Here is a 19,068-nt window from a genome sequence, read left to right on the forward strand (position 1 = left end):
ACTTCAAACATACATTGCTTTTCCTTTTACAATTCTAAACATTAAAAGTCTTTGAACAATTTGATAAACAACTATCTCTGTGGTTCGATATCTTTTGTATTACTTCGATCAATCCGTACACTTGCGGAATTGCTATCAGTCATATAGCTGGAAAAATAATGGCATGTGCAAATATTCATTAGAGTTTCCAAGTTTAGAAGTTGCACTCTTTCTTTCTATTAGTGATGTTAAGGGATTAAACTCTTTAACCTGCAAAAAAAATCATAAATTTGCTGTCTTTATTCATACTTAGCAGCATATGCTTGACCAAGCTCAACATTTAACAATTATATATAGGATTTTTTGATTTGTTATATGAATTGATCATCATACCTGGAAGGAAAGATGCATCTATCCACTTCTGTGACCAAGTTAATCTGCTTTGCCGAAACTGAGTATAAGTAAACTGGACACCTGTATAGCTTGCTTAATTGAATTGTCTTCAAAGCTTTTATGTCTTTATAACTTGGAAAGTGATACTCAAATGGATGTACAATCTTTATCAATCTCACAGGACCATATTATTAAGAAACATAGCATGGAATTTCATACAAGTTCTCTAAAATTAATCTATACACAACATATTTTAAGTACAACATTTCCCTTATCTGTGATGTTATCTTCGATGTTTCTAGTTTCAATCAATTATTATCTTTATCAAGAGAGAATGAAAGAATGATAAGGAATGAAAGCAGCTATATAATAAAGAAAGCATTGCATACATAGATAGGTTAACAATACAGCATCTACTGGATATACCAGTTACACCATAGAGATACCTATGGATTACATTAAAAGATAAAAATAAAAGCATTGATTGAAATGTGTAACTGTGGTCATAGTACAGTGACCAATTCCAATTCATGCATCAAACAGTGAGGACTGAAGTTGACACCATTACTAATGCTACTAATACTATAAGCAAAAAGATTTTTGGCTGTTGTCATGGAAGACAATCTGCATCCTTTGTCAGCACAGCAGACCACATCTAGTCTAAAACTTCCTAGTCATAAGTAAAGCGAAACTCAAGGAGCAATTTCATCATCATCTGAGATTACAATCACCTCATCATCATCCTTCTCATCATCATCTGATATCACAATCACATAATCATCCTCAGCAACTTTCTTCAGCAGTTTATCATTGTCATCATCAACAGGTTCAATCTTCACCTTATATTTAAGGCCACATTCATCTAAGTTATCAGACATGTCTTCTCCTTCAGAAGAATCGCTGTCTTCCATGCTTTCCTCATCAGACACTATGCCAGTAAGGTCATCATCATCAAATATGAAATCAATCATCTCCTTCCCAGCATCACCTTCAGCATAAGGGACTCCAGATTTAGGTACTTCAAATTCATCAGAAATAGGAGAACCATCATTGGTTAAATCTCTGCCTCCATCTGCATCTAAAGATTTGTTCTCACCAACATCTTTAGTTTCAATTTCAGCAATTGGTGGTTTTGGATCATTATTTAGATCAATCTCACTATCAGCAATATGTTTCTTTCCATCAATCTCAGCAGCAACAACCTCAGCAGCAACAACATCCTCATCTTCTGACTCAAAATCTATCAACAGCTTCCTTCGCAAGCGACGATCACCTCTTTCAATAGTGTGAGATTCAGATAATGCATGACCCTTGTCACTCAAGGTCAAGCAACTCCCCTCAGCACTTCCCATCTTAGTGAAAGATGGCATGAACTTTGCCTGTTGTGCAGCCACATACATGAGTACAAAACAATTCGAACATTTATAGAAAAAACTGGATGAATTACTCCAAATAATTACCATGTTATTCTATTGTGAATCCTAGTGTGAAAATAAATAAAAGAAGTTATGTGTTAAGTTTAAAAGACAGCAAAACATCCATTATTTAACAATTAACCTTATTTGGGGTAACTATGGCATCATGGTCATGGAACATTGCAATGATGTCCAGGTCAGTGCAAATCCTCAAAATCTCAAAGCAACCATCCTTGCCATACAGCCTCCCAACTTTTTTGTGGACCTTAAAAAGCATCTCTAACCCAGCTATATGGTCTTCAATGTCATCAGGATACTGTCCTTCCGGAATCACTTTCTTCTCAAGCTAAAATGTAAACGCAACAGATTGGTTATCAATTCTTCAGCAGTTGAAGGGAAAGTGTAAATAAAGGAAGAAACACTAATCAAAATCAAGAATCATGAAGATAATACTTCAATTGAATTCATCAATTCTTCACAGGAAAAACCAGCAATCAACTCTGCCTCAGGATCATAAAGAACAAAAATAGCGCTGTCAACACCGTCATAAACTTCAACCTTGAACCGAAACCTGTAATAAGTATAAGTACCAACATGTTAAATCATTAGGTAACTAAAGCATAAGGTTAACAATTAAATAAATTTAAAAAATATGAATTCTTACAACATACCTGTTAATCATTTTATCAGTGCTGCGTCCACACTTTAGACAATCATATTTAACACCATTGACTCTAAGCTCACTAAAACATCTGCATGAGGGGTAAAACCACGGTCCATCCTTAAGGACTCCAACTATTCCAGCGTGGACTATGAATATCCCTCCCTGAATATTGAAGTAGTTAGAGTAGATACAAAACAAATGATCTAAAGCACAAATAATGTAGCAAATTTACATAAATATGAAGTTGATAATATGTAGCAAATTTAACACCTCTTTGTTGTCCAGCAGCTGAGTTAAAGTTTTCCTAGGGTGAGTATTCAGCATATCATCTCTAAGACTCAGACTAGGTTCATCAGATCGAATAAAACCAACAGGACCATGGTAATTAAAACCAAGAGCATCCATTCTGCAAATAGACCAGTTAAATAAAGGTCAGAGATAGTACTATAAGGGGTACCTGTAATGAAAGATTAATCATGATGTAGTAAATAGTTAATACCTTTGAGTTAACTCAATAGCTTCTTCAATATCTGGGTTGAAGTGGACTTTTGACGCAACAGGGGTACCCTCAATAAGGAATTTGTCTACATATAGAAAAAGTGTGTAGTTATTGAGGGGCAAAAGATAAATTAGATTACATAGATTACTTGAAATTATATTAGGTAGAAGAATTGTGACTACTATTCAAAAGAGTTTGCACATACCTCTGAAGCTCTTCACCTTAACAAACTGTAATACAATTATAGGCCTCAAAGTCCAGTTGGAAGCCAAGTACTCAGCAACAATGTTGACCAGACTCCCAATCACCATACATCTGATTTTTCCCCTGACATATGAGGTGCTTGAGATGTAAGTCATAATAATGAATATACTAAATGTAAGCCATAAATTACTTTGACAAAAATACCTTGTATCTTGCAGATCAATAAATAACATCTTAGTGAGCTGACCATCTTTTATAAATATCTTTTCCTGAGAGGCAGCCAAAATAACTCCCAAACAATCTGAAAAAAAATTATAAGATTTAGAGTTGTGTTATTTCTCAAAATAATATGGAACTTGTAACACATGGATTATTGGACTCGGGTCATTTTGAATAAAATATGGCTTCTACATACCAATCAGGTGGGTGAACTCATCACTCCTGTTGCGAATTATCTGAGTGTTGCAAAGGGACCAGCCATTTCGAGGAATGCGAACATCAAAACTTTCAGCAATGATGGTGCATGTATGGAAGATCAATCTAAATTGATGTGGGGTTAGTCGAATATCATCATTCAAAACAACCTTAAAGTTGGAGATCTGGTACACTCTGCCAGCCTGCATGGCACGAATAGTTGGGTGCCTCCTGCACACAGAACCATGTATCTTGGTCCCCTAACAAAAATAGAGAAAACTTATGAGTGAAGAAAACAACACAATATTTACTTTTATAAACTGTCCATAAAATGTTGAAGATTGAGGGATTTGAACTTACAAATCTGTCCATCAGGATCATGTCCATGCAGGAGGGTCTTAGTGTAACATGGTCAAATGGAACTCTCCACACAGCAATAGCACGAACCTTGATGCTCCAGTTGCGACCTTGTTGATGAATGGAGGTAACATGGTCAATGGTTGACAACCGAGTATCCATTAGAAGTTAAGCAAATTGATCAAAAAATCAAATTTGCAGGAAAAGGAGTTTGGAGAACTCAGACAATTGTGAATCAATTGAGAACAAATGAAAGGTATTTATAGCCAATGAAGATGACAATTCAAATTAACTGATGCAGTAGTGTCAAAGGCTAAGTTCAGTGAGGTCTTGGCTCTGGAGGGCTTCTTGCATCATAAAGTACATGAAGATCTTCCAAAACAGTGGCAAAATCAATTTTTGTTATAGTAAAAAATTAACATCTGTAATATTAATTGAAAACAATTTAAAATTTGGAAAAAAAATTATTTCATCATCTTACATATATTTGAAAACGAATTAGTATTTCACACATGTCTTTATGAGAGCAATCCAAGATAGTAATTTTTACCTGGCCTAATTATTTTAACTAATATAGTTATACAAATATATCAATACATGTATATATGACATTAAAATGCTTTAAAAAAAAAATATGAAAAGTGATTTTTTTTTTTTGCATATGAGCATTATGGTACATAGTTTGAGCACCGTCTTATATAGAGATAAAAGGGGAGATGCTTTTAAAAAGGATAAGAGATGAAACATAGATTTACTACAGCATTTTTGGCCTTCCACCGCGGACGGAAAACCGCGGGGCAATGTGGAAAAACCGTGGCTAAAAGCTAACGCCACGGTTCTGCCACAGTTTCCTTGTCGCGGGTTATGTGGCCGTGGCCAAGTCCAAGTGCTACGGTTTTGCCATGTTTAATCCACGGTTAATTAAAAAACGTAAGGTCGCTGTTTATGTAGTACCACGTGCTATAAACCGTAGCATTAGATATTTAAGCCGCGGTTTACTCACTACTCTAGTGCCACAGTTATGTTCTCACCACCAATTCATAACCGCGGCCTATATATTTCCGCCACGGTTGCACATAAACTCAAGAGCCACGGTTATAATTACACCACTTGTTTGTAACCGTGGCCAATAGCGTTTAACCACGGTTGTTATGGAAGCCTTAAACCACAGTTTATTTTATGCCACGGTTAGTAACTGTTGTACCCTGTTTTTTTTAGCCATTGTTTTGCATCTGAGCCCGTTTTTGGGAACCATCTGTTTTGCTGCAATAATATTTAATTTTAATAACCTATTTATTAAAGTAACAATAACAAATGTACACATCAACTGACATAATTACAATCAACCTATTCTTCATAAGTTGATTCATTTAAAAGAACCCCAAGATTTCAACTAATTTCAAGAGAGTTATTACAAAATACTGAATCACATGAAACTAAGACCAAATCTTAATTAACACGACTATTGTATTTAGAACACAAAGAGCAAAAAAATAAAACTACTACCAAAAAAATGGCAATGCCTAATCCTGTTCAACCTGGCAGCTTGTAGTCAATTCATGTCAATGTTAAAATCAACAAGAACACAGGAAATAAGGCGAGGAGAGCATAACAAGGTAAAATCTCAAGATGTCATCCTAAGTTCCAAAGAATGTTTCAAAATAAGAAAATACTATCAACTCCAAAAGCAATCAATATTCTTCTTCTCCATCTCCATCTCCATCTCCATCTCCATCTCCTTCTCCTTCTCCTTTTTCATGAAAATCATCATTCTCCCCATTCTGCTAACATGAAACACAATACACACAAATTAGTGAAATAGACAATCCAAATAATCATTTCATATTAGTCAAGAATATAGCAACCAACCAATGGAGACACATGCGACAATATTTCCAAAAGAGGTTTGTTTACAAAATTAAAGAAACAGCTAGATAGGCAGCCCTTGCAACATGATCAGACAACACAGGGTGAGGAAATAAGCTTCGGGCAGCAACAAAAGCAGGGAAAAATCAGCAAAATACCAGCAAACCGCACCGAGTGCTTAAGCTAAGGCCAGAGAAACAGTAAAAAAGAGGACAGCATAACAAACTTGAACCAAACAACAACATGTAACACTAATCAACACGGACCTGATCTACTAAAGAGAGTCACAAGGTAGCGAATCATAGAGAGCAAAACAACAGGGTCACAACATGGTACAATCAAGTAAAGCATAATAAGCAAGCACAACAAAGTTTCACTACAAACAGCAACAAAACCACAAAACAGCCCAAAAGCAATAATAGCAGCAGAAAAGGGATGAGAAACCAAGGAAATAAGGTGAGGAGAAGAAGGTAAGAAAGCACATTATTTTAATACCGTTTCGTGAGGGGGAACATAGGTCGATGCAGATGAATGCGGAGCTACACTATTTTCATTGCCTAGAGCAGCTTCCATCATATTGGAGATCTCTTCTTCATCTAAATTTGGGTGTTGTAGCTTCAACATGTTCCTTACAAGTAATGTTAATCCATCCATCTGCCTCTTCATACCAGTCATTTCATCTTTATGTTGCTTCTTAATAGCAGAAATTTCATCTACACTTGGTACAAGGACATAAAATCTCATCTCGAGGTCTTCCTTTAGTGTAGGCAAAGTCTAAAAATCGATTAACGCCCATGATATACTCTGGACAAAACCTTGGAAGTTCAAGTTTTGTCCACTCTTTGTCCATCACTTTTTAATCTAATAAAAGGAATTAAATAATAAATAAAAAAATTTCATGTGTAATATCCTGTCACTAAATGAAATTGTGCTTTTGAATTCGAAAGTAATCAAATACTGATCAAAGCATATTTAACACCATATCATGTTCAAAACTTAAGCATAAATGAGATCAAGTAGTAGAGTAACACATACCTTCACGAAGACAATTTAAACAATTCCCCAAACTTCAATGCCAACAATCCAGACCAAACCTCCTTAAAATAAAAATCAGAAACCAACTTAAAACTCACATATAATATGAGCCAAATATATATCAAACGAGAATAAAACTAAACAAGTTATATTGCAAAAAACAAACCAATCACGCAATATAGCTACTTATTAACCAACAAGTCCACATATTCACACTATAAAAACCTCCAGGATTTAATTATATAAAGTAGGTTGATTAACTCAAATGAAAACCAATTATAGAACAGTACAAGTATCTTTTTTTCGAAAAGGAAAAAAGCTTTATTAAAATCAAAGGAAGCATCTGATCAGGGCTTTCACATGATGCTAGTAATATACCTATCATCTTTCATTAGAATTGTGATTACTATCTACAAGATTAACAACAAGGGACTAATATATAGGGCCATCTATAAAAAAAACCAAGTAGTAAGAAATGACTAGTGTCTCTTGGAGATACATATGCGCTCGCTAGCTAGATAATGTTCAAGGAAATTAAACAATACATTTTTACCTCAATCTCACCCTAGACACATAAAGAATGGAATATAAGAGAGAGACACCCCAACCTTTTTTAGAATCTCTTGATCCGTTAGAGACCTACACGTGCTGGGCTGGGCTGCTTTACATCCTTATAAAATATTTCTTTCTCCCCCCAAAAGTGAAGTCTAATGACAGAAAGGTTTAAGAATGAAAAGTATTTAGCTATTTTGATACTATGCAAATGAAAGTGGGAGCGGATGTGGCCCAATCAGCAGTGCCAGCACCAATATATATTAGTGGAGACATACCATAAGACCAACATAAGTCAGCTTTTATAAGTTCCACTATCCCATTTAAGGGTGTTTATCCTCCTAATAGGCCCCTTTTAGACTAATAAATTGTTTGAGTAACTTAAACATAGATTTTGATTTTGATTTTGTCCCAGGTTCCAACTTCCACTTATCCTATGCTTCCTTCAGCTTCAATATTTTTATGCAGTAGATACGACCAAATATATGCAGTATTTTACAATTTGTGGTTTCATTGGCCATTGCTTTATGCTGCTATCACTTTCTATAGTTTATTTTGTTGTAAATTATTGGTTTATGGATAAGGATATTTTGCATAATGCAAAGCCTAGTTTATTCATACAACACAGTCCTGGCCGCCAAGGTAAAAGCTGCCGGCATAGACACTGCAAGTGTTCCTACAAAAAATACTCACTCTATGATAGAACGTAGATACAAAGACAGGGTTAGCTTCTTTGATTAGTTTTACCAATTAAGTGTTCTGCTACAAAAAACACTCACTCTTTAACAAAATAGATGAGAACCAAAATCAGATAACATAACCCCGCCACGAATTACAACCCAAATCAGCAAGCAAGAATCCAAACACACCAAAGGACAGTAGAATATGCTACTAATTGAGGCAAGGAAAGCACCAAAACACCCAAAAAAGAAACACCCACCCCAACAGACCTAAATACATACCTTCAACAGCAAAGAGAGGAGGATCACGCAAGATGAGCCCTGCTGGTGGAGAGAGAACGGTCGCGCGATACGAGCGGTGCCGGCGGAGGGAGGAGGGTCGATCACGATCAATTGAGATGGAGAAAGCTAGGGTTCATAGTCTCTCTTTGTCATATATCGTGAAGTTCTGAGAGGAGAGTGTTAGGGATTTTTAGGGGGTTTTCTTCCTTTTTACTTTTAAATATTTTTTAATAAAAAATTGATCCTAGTTGTGTGCCAAATACAAAAACACACGCGGGAAGTTACAAATTTTTGGCGGAAGGAATTTTATTTTTGTCAAAAAAATATTGAGTTTTATGCCACAGTTTGATTAGTACGATAAGGCTTCCGCGGTTTGAAAGGCGTAGCCATCAAACGTCCACGATAGTTAAACCGTGGAATAAAATGCAAGCGCCACGCTTTTCTGCACCCGTGGTCACCAACCTTCCACAGTTATTGAACCGTGGCATATACTATACATAGGCCACGGTTTTTTCTCCGTTGAAGAATTTAGCGTGGTCTAAAGTGAAAAATGCTGTAGCCGGTAAATCTACGAAATAGCAATGGGATAGTCAAAATAGCAATATTATATTAATGATAGGTTGTTATATTGTAATCAACAAAGAATAAAGTTGACTAATAGATAAAAAAATAATCTGAAGAGTAACTTCATAGTTACACATCTGCCAAAATATCTCAACAAAATAATGGTTTTACAAACATAGAACGAAACAAATTGAAGTTTGTGACAATGGACAAAAATAATTAAAAAGTCATTAGGAGGTGGTGAGTTACTAACTTACGAAGTAAATAACACCAAGCAGATCATTTAATTCAAGTACTTGAATGAAAACTACTGAAAGTATGGAAACAATTGAAGATAGATAAAAAACAACATTATGCATCTGGAAGGAAGAAGAAGCAGATTTTGGGGAATAGGAGGAAGAAAGGAAATGGTTGGATGAAGAATGGGGTTGGAAGGAAGCAACAGGGGGGAACTGATAGCTTTATATCATTTAAAAGGTGATACATTAAATGCTATACCAAATGTTAGATGAGCTGAAGAGAGATAAATTTTATGGTAGACAACAACACTGAATGTATACATTAATTAATGAAGCTTACTATTGGAAAAACTCAACCAAGAAATTTATAATTGAAATGTTAAAGAAACAATTGTGATAAAAGTATTTTGACAAATAATAGACAATGTTTGGACTTGATGTCTTTAACAAAGAGAGATGTCTTTAACAAAGATAGATTCAATAGAGTTCAACCCATTGTATAAAAGCTTAATTGCACATTTGCTCCCTCATCTTTCAACGTTGTGCGAAGTTCCTCCCTCATGTTTAAAATGAGCAGATTCCCTCTCTCATGTATTAATTTGTGAAAATATACTCCTTCAGTTAGTTAGCCGTCTAAAAGCTAACGGAGGTTGCTATTTTCACCATCTATTTACTATCTGCACCACCTACATGATTTTTGAAGAAAAATTAATAAAAATCTATCATCTTCATCTCTTCCCTCATGATCTTCATCTTCTTCATGGCATACAACAAAAAAACCCAGAAAAAAAACCCAGCAATAAATCACGTTATTCATCATCCCCACAAATAAACTTTTCTCCTTTCATTCACCACAGATGCAAGCTTCACAATCTCATCACCATCTATTTGGTAAAACCACCCAAAACAACAATAGAGGGGAAAAGCTGGAAGCTCACACGGTGGGCAAGGCTTGTTTTGCAGTGATATGCTGCCTTTCTCTCATATACCCAATATCTTCATTCATTCTTCCCTCCCAAGTTTTGATTCTTTCACCAAACACCAAAACCCTAGATTCTCTATGTTCAATCCATCAATTCTGAGTTCTTCACCCATATAAGATACTCAAAATTCTACATTTTTTCTGCTTTTCCATCACACCCACAACCTCAATTCTAAATTTTTGATTTCTTCAACTGATTCTGGTGTTTCCCCTTTATTTAAATCCTCATTTCTTCACGTGGGTCTCCGTCAAAATGCAACCTTCTCATCAAAGATCATTTTTTTCCCAAATGGGTTGAAATTTCTAGCATCTAAGTCATGGGTTCAAAACAAAGGGTGAAAATGCACCAACCACAGGAATGGCGAACAACAAGCACTGGAGCTAGAATTGACGCACGAAAACGAGGATGAGCAGCGGTCCTGGACCTGGTAGCAACGACAGGAACAGATTGGGTGGCGGTGTCGGGGACAGAGTGTGGGAATAGCCACACCAAACCCGGAATTCGCGAGAGAGAAGGCGCAGTGTGGTGGCGGCGCGATCGGAAAAGAGCATGGTGGTGGCACAATTTGTGGAGGAGGAAGAAGGGAGTCGTGGTGTGCGATTGGGTGAAGATGAAAACGAGATCAGGAAGGACAAGGATGGTTCAGTGGTGAAGCCATGGGCGTGGAAGGAGAGTGGCGGCTGCTAAGTTATTTTGGAAGGGAAGAAGAGAGAATAAATTAAAAAATTTGTTTTTCTAATTTAGTGTAGGTTGTGCAGTTGGTAAAAAGGGGGTGAAAATAGCAACTCCCGTTAGCAATTGGATGGAAAGCTAACGGCAGTACAAAATTTTCACAATTTGAAACATGAGGGAGGGAATCCGCTCATTTTAAAAATGAGGGAGAGACTTCGCATAATGGTAAAAGATGAGGGAGCAAATGTGCAATTAAGCCTTGGATAAAATAGGAGACTCTAACAACTGACCTTACAAAGCACAACGTCTTAGATCTATGATAACAAATTCAAATACTACTAATATATTAAGAGTGCAACTTAACCAATCTTCCTAGAGTAAATACATTACAAAAATACTCCAATTAGACACATTGTTGGAAATTGCATCTCATATTATAATTATAACTATCTTATTCAGCTACAACGCGTAGTCCTTCTCCAACTTCACAGGCCTGATCCTCAATCTCTTAGCAGGTTTGTTAGAACTCAGGTCACTACCAGCACTCTGAACAGAAGAGCAGATAACAGATCCATCAGTGGGAGAAATTTCATCAAGGGATACAACACTGGGACCTATTTCAGATAGTTTTGCAGAAGAGTCACCATTGTTATCAAGTTCCCCACCAGACAACTTAGAAAATTTGGGGCTGCTGATCATCTAGAACAAAAGGAAAAGAATATCAAGATTTTGATATATATAGTCTATAACATTAAAAGTAACAAATACATACCTTGGTGGGAGTTTGAACTCTGGAATTGTCCTTGAAATTCTCAACCATAACGACATCAGTACATATTTTCTTCACTTTGTAGGAGTCATCAAAAGTGGCACCATGGCCACTTGATTTCTGCACCTTAAATAAAATCTGTCTTCCAATGATGGACTTAATCTCATTTGGGTAATCTTTTGCAGCCTTCCCCTTCAAACCAATTTGTAAGCAGCAAAGAATCAATTATCACACAAAGAAAATCAGCTATATACTTTAATTTAGATCATGTAAAGAAAAGTTAGCAGGTGAACTACATTCACCTTGGAAGCCATGATCAGTTCCTTGCAGGTCTTGTTCAGCAATTGTTGGCAATCTGTGTCAAAAACAACAAATACACCGCAGCCAAGACCATCATCAACTTCTAATTTGATTCTGAATCTGCAATAAGATGCAATGAAATTAAAAATTACAGTTTCAAAGCAGTACATTATATTGCAAAATGGGCTTCACAACTACCTTGGAGTAACACTTAGCACAACTTTGGAACAGCCAGGACAATAAGAGATTCCATCTTCCACAGTCACAACCTTATGACAACTACAGGCAGAGTACCACCACTTTTCCCCTTCAACCAGACCAGATATATTCGCCATAACAATAAAAATACCATCCTACCAAATTAAAGAAGGAGGTCATAAGAAAGAAGGGTCAATACATAAGATCAGTGCAGTATATAAGAAGTGGTTTAAGGTATACCTCAGCAGTATCATTGAGTTCCCTGATGTCTTTCCTAGGATACAGCTTTAGAAATTCATCCTCTAAGGTGATCACTGGTACATCATCAGAATCAACAGCTTCAGCTAGAGGCAAATCGGCATCGATTCCATGAAGGGCCAACCTAGAAGTGGAATAGTTAACATAAAAAAAATTAGAGGCACCATATCATTATGCAATATCAGTATAAGTTAGTGGTCATAAATAAATACTAAATTATTCAATGTTAAAATGACATGGGATAAGTACAAATATCTCACCCATTATGAAATGAGACAGCTTCAGGTATAGCTGGATTCCATAGTAGGACAGTAGCATTCATGACATTCTGAATTACAACATCGCCTACAAAATGAAAGAAATATAATTTCAACTAAAACACACCATGAAAATAAATCTACTAACAATAAGAATCTGACATATTTTACTTAATGAGCATTGTTAAAAATAATGTCATGTGAATGATATTTGATATTAAGAAAATAGATAGCATAACAACCCATGAATGTCTTGATCTTCATAAATTGAAGAACTACAACAGGCATTTGGCGATCAGCAGCAAGATGTTGTTTTACAACATCAACAAAGTGGCCAAATAGAGCACAGTTAATCTTCCCTCTACAAAAAAAGGAAAGATAATATAAATACGAAGCCAACAAACATCAATTACCTAAATAAGTCAAAAGTTAACATATCCTTCACATGGAGATTTGCACCTAATGTCTCGTGTCTCACAAGTCACCACATCATTATCATGTTATGATAAAAATTAAAAGCTCAAAGAAAAATAGCATATGTACACTAAACAGTTTTGTAACCTCTCACTTATATCAAGCAACACTTTCAACAAAATGTATACATGATCCTTCAAATCAACACTTTATCTTCGTAATAAATAAGTTAAAAGTTGCCCTATCCTCCACATGCAGTTTTGCAACTAATGCCTCATGTCTCTTAAGACACCACTTCAATTACATGGCATGATAAAAATTAAAGACCTCAACGAAAACTTGCATATGTAGACTGAACAGTTTTTGTGACATCTCACTTATATCAAGCAACATTTCCAACCAAATATATATATGAACATTCAAATTAGAGGATCATTTCCAGCCTTAAGGTATACTCAGAAACATAATTTACATCCTTCACAACTAATTATTCTTGACACATACAAATTAGAGCATAAAATTTGTAATGTGATCATAGTCATTTAGAAATCAATCATAATTGTAAAATCTTGACATGAATATGTTACGTAAGATAGGAATTAACTTATAATCTGTCAGCTCCAGCTCTATCATCCGTGTTACATTGCCAGCCTTAGGATATTTCTTCTCACTTGATACATTGGTAACTAATCCAATCACATCTACAAAACATGATTCATTACAAAAATTAGAATTCAATATTCTAAACTGAACAATAAACATCTTAACATATGAGCTAAAAAAACAATAAAAGTAGCTGATGTAGTTGATGGTAGCATACCAATTAAAAAGTCATAATCACCACCAGTAGCCAATATCTGATCAGTGTCCTTGAAGGAGTATTTAGTCATTGGGATTCCAATTGCTTCTTCAATTGCAGCCCTAGTTTTTTCATTGAACATAATCTTGTAATCATGCTCAGAAGCCATAAAACCGCCACTGTTTGATAGAACTGAGAAATAAGTGATGGTGTAAACTTTGCCTTCACGGAGCTCGCTCTTGAATTTGGACATCAGACCCTTCCGAGCAATGGCTTCAATTTTGTCACCCTCGAAATAAAAACAAATAATCAGAACATGAATAAACCAACATTTCATTCAAATAAAGAAGAAAAACTACAATTTAAACAACCACTGCAATGTAGTAAAGATTCAGAAGAAAGGTATAAACCTCAGCATCAATTAGAACTATATGCAAGGCATAGGGACTCCAGGGATCGTTCACAGGGCATGCTTCCCACATCCGGATAACCCTAGTCCTAATTTTCAAAAAACTCTTCCCAAGGCAAAGACTCTTGACTGGAGTCACACCACCACCCATTGATCAGACCCAAACTTCGAATAAGTGGATCAAGTTTGAGAAAAAAATGGTTGGGAAGAGGGACAGAAAACTGGGACACAATGTGGGAATTTGAGGAGAAGATGGCTCAATTTATAGAAAAACTCTCAGCAGTTTCGTAGTCCAATTCAAATTGGAAATAAAAAAGAGAAATTTAACATTTCAAATCATAACAGCTGTAAAGAAAATAGAGGATACATTAGGGGATAGGAAAAATACCTGTAAAGTGATCTCCATAGGGCAGAGCAGAGAAGAGAAAACCGAATAGCCCAGGGAAGGAGTAGAGGATTGTTGCAGAGCATAGGCGGCGGCCGGAAAACACGGTAAGAGGGAGGTTAAAGGAAGAAGAAAGAGAACAGAGCATAGGCGGGGAGAGGTACGGTTAAAGGAAGAAGAAAGAGAACAAAGGAAGATGACGCGTGAACAGTGGCTACGACGGAAAAAGCTGGTTGAGAGGAAGCAGCCACTTTTCTCTATGCAAAGATCCTAAACCTAGCTAAAGGAGTAACCTATCATTGAACCATAGGAGCCCAAATACAAAATAGGCCCAACTATCAAGAAATCTGTAACAAAAAAAAAGGCTCTCATGAACAGTGAAATTGCATCTTGCATTTTAAGTTAGTACCCCAAATGTTAACTTTAAAGGACCAAGAGAAGTGTTCTCCATTTCGAAACGAATGTGTGCCAAGATCATCTTCCGATGACCAACAATGGACAGTAAGAACAGTAGTATCAGGAACCAGCCCATTCACAACACTCACTGTTGTCCTACGAGTGCTCCAACCACCACCTTGTTTAGCCTGCACAGGGACCATAAACATGTTTGTTGCTCCAATAATCACCAATACAGAAGCAATTGTAATCAAGGTCTTCAACATGTTTGTGAGTTTAGAAACCAAGCTTTATCTCCTATTTCACCACCACCCTTCTTGAAACCTCAATATGAATTGCAATTTATATAAAAGCCACCACAAAAACTCTCCTATTATGCATGTCCAAAGGAATAGTCAAAAAGATTTATCTACTTGACAGTTAAAGATTTCATTGCAATAAATTTGATCGGTGTTTTTTTTTAATATTTTATTTTAAAATAAGGTAAAGCTTAAAGAATTGGCTTTGACTTACTTTAATGAATGATGACGAAATCTTTAATAGTTAAAATTGATGTAGGGAATTTATATATAATTTTTTAATGTTGTTCTTGTTTTTTAAAATATGTTTTCATCCCTAATTATACATTCAAATGCAAAATGGTTCCTAAAAAAATTACTTTTTTTCCTGAAAATTTCTGATTGATTTAAAATAGTTTATATAATAAATGTTATGAATAGGATGACCAAATGGGCTTGAGCCATGTATCTCCTCAATGGACTTGGCCCATTGACTCATGATGGTCATTCAATTTACAACACTCCCCTAAATGATCATCCCTTAAGAATGTGTCTCGTTAAAATCTTACTAAGAGACGCCTATTTGGACTTTTTTCATAAGTTTTAGTCCCTTGAAAATTTGTTTCATTAAATTTAGTTCTTCTCTCATTTCTCCTTCATTCTCTTCCTCTTCCTCCCACCAATCACACTTTCTTGCTACCATTGTTTCTGGCGAGTCCCCCAAACTATCTATCCCACAGCCACCATTAACCACCTCACCTAAATTTTCTTCATCCTCTCTCCAAATCTCTCCCCCATATTTTTTATTTGGTCCCCTGTTGCTCAATTAAGTGTACTCTACCTCTGTTCTATCTTTCAAAGATACAATTTCCTATGACATAGAGAACCACAACGCTAATAATCATAAATTCATAAAAACAATAATAAAGAAAGAGAAAAATAATGAATATCCAACTGAGGGGTGTGGTGGTGGAAGAAGGAGAGGTTTGTAAGGAAGAGAATGAGCATATGTAGAAGCACTCACGATTCACGAAAATGTAGTTAGCATTGAGATTGGTAAGATTGTTTATGGGAAGGGATAGTGCTCCCATTACTGATCAGTTTAGAATGCAGTCTTTTAATTCCTAAAATCTAAAGCCACAGAGCATCTCCAATGCTAGTTCTTATTTTTTAGTTCTTAGCACTATTCATGTGGACTTGTATTGCCATATGTGCTTAAGCAACTCTCAAACAATTTTACTCCAACCATGAGTTTTTAGTTCTTAGTTCTTACCACTATTCATTTGGTCCCACCAACCACATTATTTATACTTTTTATTTTCATAAAGTAATAAAACAAAACTCATAAAGTAATAAAGTAATTTGGATGAGAGAGAAATAATTAATATTTTAAGTTAAGAACTCAAAAAGCAAAACTCCTTATATAAGAACTGAGTTCTTATTTTTAAGAACTAAGGAGTCCATGGCAGCACCTCCAATGGTAAAGTTCTTAGTTTTTAGTTCTTAACTCCAAAATAAGAACTAAGAAACTTGCATTGGAGATGCTCTTACAAACACAATAACAACCATAAATTTTTATTAAAGATACAATAAAATCTGAAGATTGACAAAGATACAAACAACCAGAGGAGGTCTCATCTTGGCTGCTAAATGTGGTAAGAATTGCCTCCACACTTAATGTGGAGGTGACTCGCACTTGAGGGGGAGATTGTTGATAATTCAAGTGCGGAGTTGGAATCCCACATTGGTTAAGTTTGAGTGAGGAGAAGACTTTATAAGAGATGTGACCCATAAACCTAATGCCTTAAGGTTTTGGGTTAAGATGTGGCGTCGAGATCTCTAAGTGTCTTGCTCCTCGGCCCATGAGCTCCCCTGTCTCCCCCAACAAAATGTACTAGCAAAAAGCTGCAAGAAGGGGTAGGGGCGATGGAATAAAGGAATATCAAAGGGTGATGATCACTTTCAGTTAAAGTAGAACAGAGGTATGGTAAACCACACTTAATCGAGAAACAGGGGAACCAAATGCAGAATCTGGGGAAGAGATTTGGGATTTTGGGGGATGGGATTTTGGGGGATGGGATGCATAAATTTTTTGTATCGTGGTTAATGGTGGGGGAAGCTCTCTGAAAATAACGGTGGGGAGAAAGTGTGGTGGGTCGGAGGAGGAGGAAGAAGAGGAAGAGGAAGAGGAAGAAGGGGGAAATGAGAGAAAGATTAAATTTGACAAAAGAAATTTTGGAGAGACTAAAAATGATGAAAAAATTCAATGTATGCACCCGTCATATAAACTCTATGACGTCATATGAACCATTTTAAATTGAACAAAATTTTCCAGGGATAAAAAAAAGGAAAAATATTTGAAGGACCATTTTAAATTTAGGTTGCATAAGCTAAGAAATAAGAATTAATATACCAAATGGTCCTTCATATTAGGATTGCCATAGTAGGAATCCAAAACAAGAGTTTTCAGATTATCTGGGATGGTTGTGTTTGTTATTTCCTCCGTGAAGGGTTAGAAATCCCCCACCGACTCTGCCATTCTTCGATCGCCCTCTCGCAAACCCCGAACTTGGTTGAGTTCAGTGAGTTGAGTCTGTATTGTGTTGGCGGAGATCATTGAGATCCGCCATGATCAACTGGAGAACATTAGGATGAACATTGTCTGAAACGACTTGGTTCCTCTCTCCATTCGTGTCGATCGAGTCACCATTGCTGGAAATTTTGAAGCCTAGGAATGTTTTTCCGTCGGCCCCACGGTGGGCGCCAATGTTCCGGTATAAAACTGAGATAATCAGGCTAAGCGAGTTTGAGAGCGAGAGAACCAAGAGAGAACAAGGAAATGCGTAAAATATTAGGTCCCCCACCGCTTGGGTGGTGCCTTTATATTTATACTTGGGTTTTGACCCGTTCGGATCATGGGTTGTCCGACCCATTAGTTACATAAATATTGATTGGTGGGTTTTTTAGTGGGCTTGTTAGGTTTTGTGGTCTATTTGGGTTTGTTTTAGGCTTGGGGGCGGTTTTTTGGTTCTACTGAGCGAGTTTTTTTTTCTTTTCTACGTGTGATTTTTAGCAGTGATCTTTTTGACCCCTTTAAGGAGGGTGTATATCCATGTTTCATCTCCTCTCTTTTTTTATCAATATAATTTTACTTTCGAAAAAAAAAACTGGTTAGCCCATTTCAGACCACTAGCTTTTATGTTTTTTTTCCAAAATCATTGTTATTTTACAATTTTAAAGTATTTTATCTCATTTTTTTACATTCATGCTCTCATTTAATATTATATCTCTCAACTACCACCTTATTTTCACCTATCAAATTTTTCATAAATAAGTTAACCAGTAATTATCATTTTCTCTCTTTAATATAGCTCAACATTAACTAGGGGTGTTTCAGTTAAAAAATAACATCAATTAAAGAACTCTTAAACTATATGCATAACCTTAAACAACAATGATTTTAGAACGGAGTGAGTACCATTCTTGTATATGAGGTGGGGCTTTTTTTTTACTAATTCATTTTTACAACAGAAAATAATTTTTCCCACTAATTTGTGTGGTATATATATATATATATTTTTTTGTTACATGAGGAAGATTCATTTGTGCGGTGGATTGAATAAATTCTCCAAAAAAAAAACTTTTAAGAAATATTTAAAATTATGAGTTACAGATTAAATTTTTCTTTTCTTCATCGGAAAATACAGATTAAAATTTTTAAAAATACAGAAACAAGAGAATCTAATTAAAAAAATTATCAAATTTGAGAGAAGAAAAGTTAAAAGTGACATCTGTCATTACTCATTT

General features: G+C 35.8%; 1 protein-coding gene and 1 long non-coding RNA gene across 3 annotated transcripts; both read right to left on the reverse strand.

Moving 5' to 3' along the window:
- Positions 1-6,367: 6,367 nt before the first annotated feature.
- LOC130733603 (uncharacterized) lies at positions 6,368-8,540 on the reverse strand. 2 transcript variants are annotated; one of them, XR_009017504.1, is made up of 3 exons: positions 8,341-8,540; positions 6,827-6,888; positions 6,368-6,504 (listed from the first exon to the last, which is right to left on the reverse strand). It is a non-coding gene; the product is annotated as an uncharacterized LOC130733603 (long non-coding RNA). The 2 variants fall into 2 exon arrangements; XR_009017503.1 differs by lacking the exon at positions 6,368-6,504 and adding an exon at positions 6,567-6,652.
- A 2,717-nt stretch (positions 8,541-11,257) lies between these two features.
- LOC130724584 (replication protein A 70 kDa DNA-binding subunit C-like) lies at positions 11,258-15,249 on the reverse strand. The gene is made up of 11 exons (XM_057575886.1): positions 15,081-15,249; positions 14,881-14,934; positions 13,815-14,066; positions 13,599-13,695; positions 12,823-12,941; positions 12,584-12,668; positions 12,306-12,447; positions 12,066-12,220; positions 11,870-11,987; positions 11,571-11,759; positions 11,258-11,497 (listed from the first exon to the last, which is right to left on the reverse strand). The coding sequence occupies exons 1-11, from the start codon at positions 15,247-15,249 to the stop codon at positions 11,258-11,260; spliced, it is 1,620 nt and encodes a 539-aa protein (XP_057431869.1).
- Positions 15,250-19,068: the final 3,819 nt, after the last annotated feature.

The sequence above is a fragment of the Lotus japonicus genome, chromosome 1, assembly GCF_012489685.1.
Source record: "Lotus japonicus ecotype B-129 chromosome 1, LjGifu_v1.2".
Taxonomy (NCBI): domain Eukaryota; kingdom Viridiplantae; phylum Streptophyta; class Magnoliopsida; order Fabales; family Fabaceae; genus Lotus; species Lotus japonicus.

Coding starts and splice junctions, on each gene's coding strand:
- LOC130724584 (XM_057575886.1), bottom strand. CDS start 15,249: ATGTTGAAGACCTTGATTACAATTGCTTCTGTATTGGTGATTATTGGA. Junction 14,935..15,080: donor TACTGTTCTTACTGTCCATT/GTTGGTCATCGG, acceptor TTTTTGTTACAG/ATTTCTTGATAGTTGGGCCT. Junction 12,669..12,822: donor GAAGATCAAGACATTCATGG/GTTGTTATGCTA, acceptor TTCATTTTGTAG/GCGATGTTGTAATTCAGAAT.